We start from the raw sequence: 6,864 nt of genomic DNA, 5'->3' as shown, positions 1-6,864 counted from the left end.
ATCTCGCTTTCTCTTGTCATGATGGTTTGACCTTTCCATGAGATATCTATCAAGCCGACCTTCTCTGACCAGCTTTTCTATCACATTTTTGAGGTTGTAACAATCATTTGTGGAGTGACCATATAGTTTATGGTACTCACAGTAGTCGCCACGACTCCCCTCCCCCCTCCTTTTTATTTTTGATGGGCTTAAGGCGAGGTAGTCTTTCAGTATGGCAAATTTTTCTGTAGACATCAACTAGGGAAACTCGTAGAGGAGTATAGGAGTGATATCTCCTAGGCCTTTCAGGGCCGACTTCCTCTTTTCTCTTGGGCTCTCTCTCTTTCTCTTTTGATGAGTGAGAGTGCCTAGGTCGCCAGCTTGGCTCTCGAAGCCTGGCGTTTTCCTCCATATTGATGTACTTCTCAGCTCTCTCTTATACATCACTCAAAGAGGTCGGGTGCCTTTTTGAGATGGACTGGGAGAAGGGGCTTTCTCGGAGTCCATTTACCAGGCCCATAATCACTACCTCTGTGGGCAGGTCTTGAATCTCCAAACATGCTTTGTTGAACCTTTCCATATAGTCCCTCAAAGGTTCTCCAACCTCCTATTTTATTCCCAAGAGGCTCGGTGCGTGCTTCACTTTATCCTTTTGGATGGAGAATCGCATAAGGAACTTACGCGAGAGGTCGTCGAAGCTAGTGACCGACTTTGGAGGGAGACAATCAAACCACTTCATCGCTGCTTTCGTCAAGGTTGTCGAAAAAGCCTTGCAGCAAGTAGCATCAGAGGCGTCGGCTAGGTACATCCGACTTTTGAAATTGCTCAAACGATGCCTTGGATCTGTATTTTCGTCGTAGAGGTCCATATCAAGGCTTTTAAAGTTCTTTGGAACTTTTGCCTTCATTATGTCCTCGCTGAACGGATCTTCTCCTCCCAGAAGAGAGTCTTCTCGATCATTACGAGATCTTCGACTTTTTAGAGCGGATTCTAATCTCAAGAGCTTTTCCTCAAGCTCCTTTCATCGTTCGATCTCGTTCTTCAAATTCCTCTCCGCCTCTCGCTGTCGCTCTAATTCTTGTTCCAACTGCTCCAGTCGTCCCTGATGACCATGGAACAATCCCATGAAGTCAGCTGCATGGGGTTGTCTTTCTTTTCCTGATTCATACCCCTCAGATGAGTTTTTCTTTGGGTCCTTCACCCCTGAGGTTCCTTCTTTGTGCTGGTTAGTCACCCCTTGGTGAGTGACTATTGCTCTATTGTTATTACCAGCATCCTGATTCTCTTGCTCAGAATTAGACGCTATGTTTCCATTCTCATTGAAATCGTCCGCCATTACTAGTTGATCTCTCAAGTCCCCGACAACGGTGCCAATGTTACGATGGGTAACCGGAGATTAATGGGCTGGACTAGTAAGGTTGGCTCAATCGTCTGTTGGAGGAGGTCTCCGACTTGATTCGTGTCAGGGAGCTGCCGTCCGACTTGTATGTATGAAAGAATGGGGGGTGGTACCTGCAAGGACACTCCAATGCCTAAGTCAGCAAAGGGTTTTACAGGTTTATAGAGTATTGCAACTTAGAGATACCTGTGAGGTGTCAGGGTATTTATAGTGGTGAACCAATAACCACCATTAGAATAGTTCCACCTTTTCAAGTGGATAACCATTCCTTTATCTTAGAGAAGTTGAGATATGGCTCCTGGAAGTGGGTTGAGAGATTTCGGAGCAGTTACTTATTTGAATAAGGATTATCTGCCAACTAATTTTCGATCCCGACTTTCTTAAAGAAGAGTGCGTGTCGAACCGACCACTTCTGAGGAGGTCGGTGAGTAGTGAAGGCCAATCTTTGAATTGGGTCTTTTTGACTCATTTGAACCTAGGCCTAAATGTTGGGACAGAATATGAACAAATAGTATGTATACTTCCAGTGGATGGTTTTTGGTTTACTTATTTGATATGGAAAAGTATAAGGAACCAAAAACTTATTAGCCAAAAATTAAACAAAACTATATTAATTTATATCAATAATTAATTAATTTTAAATTTTTTAAATTCAAAATTTAAAAAATTTTAAATTGATTAAATAAACCTAATTAAAACCTATAAAAACCTTTCTCTTTTTTCTCATATTAATCTATCCACTTCTAACAATCACAAATTCAAAAAATATATAAAAGAACATCCATTTAATATGAAAAAGAAATATTTTAATACTTAGTAAAAGAAACATCCATATATATTAACTCATAAAAATTTTGAATTCATCTAAAGATATTTGGCTGAGTTTTGGCTAATATGCTTTTGGTTCCTAGCTTTATTCATTTGATATATATATTTTGGAAGACGAAAACAAGGGACGAATGTCATAGAATCCACCGTCAGTATTTCATGCTGGCTCACTCACACTGTATACTTCATCCTTACAATTCACTTTGCTGTTTCATTATGTGAATCAACGGATTCTTAGTGGTATATTACATTGAAAACGGGATTCGGACTTAATTAACATCCATCGAGTTTTAATTTGCGGAGATGCAGCTACAAGAACTGATTACTGAAGCCTTTTGAATTTTTTTTTCCCTTTCCTTTGATGCAGTGGGAGGTTCATATTTTGTTTCCGTTTGGATATTTTCATTGTTGTGATAAAGTAATCTTACGTAATATGTCCGAGGTATTTTAGTGAAAGAATAAGGTTGTAACAGCGACATCATATTATGTATTGATTGATAAATGTTCACTAATTGTATATTAAGGTCAAGTCATATGAATCCAAACATGATTATTATGCGCTATATGTTTTAAACACGTTCTTTGATTATTAAGCTATTGTTATTTTATATTTTAAACTAAATAATTAAGTATTACATGTTATATAATCTACCCTAATGTCTATTAAAAAAAATACAAGCAGGGGCTTGGTTGTGTAATAAGGAGGGAAGGAGGAGAGGACTGAGTCGTAAGGTGAAAATGGAAGAAGGCATTGCTCCTTTTTTAGTGGCTTGAAATGTTGTACTCCATCAACCTTGTTATTTCCACCTGCCACCTCTTCCCTGCAATACGCCACGTGTCCCTCCCTACACGTGTCCCTCAAACACAGTAGTGTTCTTTTATTCATTTCACCCGAAGCAGTTACATTAACGAAAGAAAGAAAGAAAGAAAGAAAAGATGAACATTAGCACAAGCAGTAACTTGGAGACGCGGTCTCTGCTTGATGAGCTCTGCAACTTCGACAAAGAGGGAATGTTGGATCTCGGCCACCCTCTTCTCAACCGCATCGCTGAGAGCTTTCTCAAAGCCGCCGGTGTATTCAATTTCCCCATTTCTATTTATTTACATGCATGCATGCATTTCCAATTTGATTTACTTGATTCTTGTTTCGATTATTCTGATATGGCGGATTTCCTTCTTATTGTGATAACGGATCTTGTGGTTGATGAATGATGATGTCTTATATGCACTGTGTTGCAGGTAGGAGCAGTGCAAGCTGTGTCGCGTGAGGCTTATTTCACGGTCATTGAAGGTACATTAATGGGCGCCATAAGAGTTTACAGTTGAAGAAAATAATATATCATGCTAACTAACACACCATAATTAGAAAAAAAAAAAAGCTTATTTTTTCTATTCTGATTAAAGAGTTCAACTTAGGTAATTTGAGTAGCATGATTTACATTATTGTTGGTTGTGATTTGATTTAGATTGATTTAATTTGAAGTTGTGTTTTCTCAATTTTTGTGACATATATGATTATTGTAAATTAAGCCACTAGGAGTGATTTAGTGGTGAAGAATTTGGATACTATGCAATATGCATGAAATAATAGGTTCAAATATCATTGCTGATTTGTTGCCAATGTACGGATGATCATTGCAAATTATATATTAATATTAATGTCTTTCTTTTCTTTTTAATAAAACGAGATAAGAATGTTGAGGCATGTTGGAAATTAATTCTTATTTTATTTTATCATCTATGATGTATGTTATACCACATGATGCATTTTTTGTGTCCATGATCTGGTTTCATATAGGTTGCGGGGTTGTTAATAATGGTGGGGCTTTACCGCCAGAAATCACAGGTGCAAAGAAGAAGAAGACGCAGTGTTTTTCAGGTCTAAAAGGTGCATCTAACACACTTGAATTCACCTGATTTCTATCAATTCAAAGTTTTAATATATAGTAGTTATCTATTTATGCATTATGGTTTGCTTGCTCTGCACTTCCAAATCACCACTAATATTTAATCTTCTTTAACAATTATGAACTAGTGTTCAATCTCTTTTAAAACAACTGAGAATATTGTTGGAAACATAAAGAATAAGTTGTGTTAGTTCTTTAATATCATTTTACAAGTGTAGTATATAGACTGCATTGCCAAATGTGTTATTTGAACATCTAAAAATTGATATATATGAGACACCTACTAAGATCTAAAGATACAAAAGAGTTCAGATATTGAAACATGGCCACATCAAAATCTAAAGGTGACTAGTGGAGCAGATATGGACACAATACAATGTTTGGATGTGTAAAGAACATTTCACTTACATATATATTCTGTTACATGGTCAATCTCTACAACGTTGTACTGATTTTAAGTTGTATAACTTGATAAATATAACACTCTTGTTTTGTGCATTCAGGAGAAACCAGCTGCAAGTCCCTTGAGGCACTGGTGAGTTTATAACTTCATATATAAGATTACTTTATTATGGCTTTAATATTGTTCCACAATTTAACATTTGTAGTGCCAAACTTAGACAAGTTAGCTATTAGTTAAAATTGTACATTTTTTTGTTGATTGTATTGCCTTTTCTCTTCTTCAGGTGAAGAACACTGGAAAAGAGTCCTTACAATGGGGTAATGATATATCCCCTCAACCCAAGACACCATTTACTTCTGTAATATCATTGAGTGATCTTTTCTAGATTAGTGATAATTTTTATTGTGTTATAATAACTTGCATTTTCCCGTTTTAAGTATTGTTTTTACTTATCTTAAAAAAAAAAAAAAGAATACTTGGTCGAGTTCCATGAATCTTTTTTTTCCCATTCTCAAATTAAAGAATGATGATATGTAGACTTCTCTTCACAAAAATGTATATGGTAATTTTACTAGTTCCAACAAAGATGTCAAAATGTTACTATATGATTTGAGAATTAGTTGTTGAAATAGATATAAGGATTTAAGGAACTCGATACAAGTATTATCCTTGGAAATTATTAGTATTACAAAATTTAAAGGGTAAAATGTCCCAACATTAACATATGAACCTCAAAGTATCTTGCAAAATGCAGGATTGGCTGCTGGAATATATTCAGGTCTTACATATGGCTTGAAGGAAGCTCGCGGAGCTCATGACTGGGTAATACTTCTTTTTCTCTTTCTTTATCACATAGCTTTGAACAACACCACCAGCTCTTATTAGCTTGAAGTCCAAAATCGCAGCAACAATTGCTGTTGGATTAGCCAAATTTATTTTTGTAATTATAACATAACCGCTATCATGATTACAAATGTAGATAAAACCAATTTAGGCTAAGAACTTTAATTATATATGATCTTTATGTTCCAGCTACTTGATGCTTCTCTGGTAGAACATTTTCTCCTCTGTGATGTTCAATCTAAATACGATACATCTCTTAGTTTCATTTTGGAGGAAAAAAAGACAGAAGGAAAGAGTTTGGAGTATAACATGAGCCAAGTTTACATCAAGCCCCTTCCTTCCTCGTTTTCCCTCCAAAACCAAAAACTCAAACATACCCTTAAGTTTTGTGGAAGATAAGAGTGCAAGTTGAATTTTTACTCTGTTTGATGCAGAAAAATAGTGCAGTTGCTGGAGCAGTCACTGGGGCAACACTTGCACTAACATTGGAAGACTCATCTCATGAACACATTGTGCAGTGTGCTATCACTGGAGCTGCAATCTCCACTGCTGCAAATCTCCTCACTGGGATTTTCTGAGTGGATGTTTTGTTAACATTCGTTTTTAATATTAGTACCCTCTTCTTTCCCTTCTTGATTCTTAGAGTTACTAGTACATACTGCAATGATTTTTCTCTTAAATTTAATTTTTGATTATAATTTATATGTCTTACTTGCCAAGTGTTTTTCAATTCATTGTGGTTTTGCCTAAGTAAACATTAGCTTCTCCTTTTTATAACACTGTATTATTTTTTATTTACTAGAGTTGTTAAAAGAAAAATCTAAACTTGACAACTTCAAACATGAAGAATTTGAAGCATTTTAGCATTTAGCAAGAGATATATATCCAGTTTGTTTGAGTTTTACGAATAGAAAACTATTTTGCTAGCACATTTAAAACTCGGCAGAGATTTTTACAAATCTAGTTGGATTAAGCGGGGTTTAGTATTACTTTGGTAAATGGTTGATCTAAAAAATAAATTGCAGTTAAATACTTGGTAAAAATTTTAGTTAACAATGCAAATTTATTAAGAAATTTAGTATCTAGTATCTTTGGCACTATATGCTGAATATAAAAAATGTTATGTGCCTACTAATAATTAATTATCAAATTAGTTATTATATATTTAGGTATAAAAACATGTGTTATTTTATTTATTTTAAATGTATATTTTATATTTGATATGTAATATCTACGGAAAAGTTATAGAAGTTGATTTTTTATATACCGTAGAATGATCTATATAAACGCATCAGTTTGCCAATCAACTAGTAAGAATCAGATGCAATTTGATCTGCTAATGCAGTATTCCTTTTCATACATACAGAACTTAAGGATATCTCTAATCCTAAGCTGATATAGTACCAATTTTGGACCTTTCATGTTCTTTCAAATAAACACCTTTGACCTGATATTTTTCTATTCCCTATTGTGTGTCACATTCTTATACATCTTGTAGGTGACCC

General features: G+C 35.2%; 1 protein-coding gene across 1 annotated transcript; it reads left to right on the top strand.

The window, feature by feature from the left end:
• Positions 1 to 2,907: 2,907 nt before the first annotated feature.
• On the top strand, positions 2,908 to 6,063 carry LOC112796348 (outer envelope pore protein 16-2, chloroplastic). Its single transcript, XM_025838763.2, has 7 exons — positions 2,908 to 3,280; positions 3,446 to 3,497; positions 4,005 to 4,094; positions 4,617 to 4,648; positions 4,800 to 4,833; positions 5,271 to 5,338; positions 5,794 to 6,063. The coding sequence occupies exons 1-7, from the start codon at positions 3,143 to 3,145 to the stop codon at positions 5,935 to 5,937; spliced, it is 558 nt and encodes a 185-aa protein (XP_025694548.1). The 5' UTR covers positions 2,908 to 3,142; the 3' UTR covers positions 5,938 to 6,063.
• The last annotated feature ends 801 nt before the right edge of the window (positions 6,064 to 6,864 follow it).

This window comes from Arachis hypogaea, chromosome 4 (genome assembly GCF_003086295.3).
Source record: "Arachis hypogaea cultivar Tifrunner chromosome 4, arahy.Tifrunner.gnm2.J5K5, whole genome shotgun sequence".
Classification (NCBI taxonomy): Eukaryota; Viridiplantae; Streptophyta; class Magnoliopsida; order Fabales; family Fabaceae; genus Arachis; species Arachis hypogaea.
The sequence above is the reverse complement of the archived record's forward strand: the minus strand, read 5'-3'. Positions and strand labels throughout refer to the sequence as shown.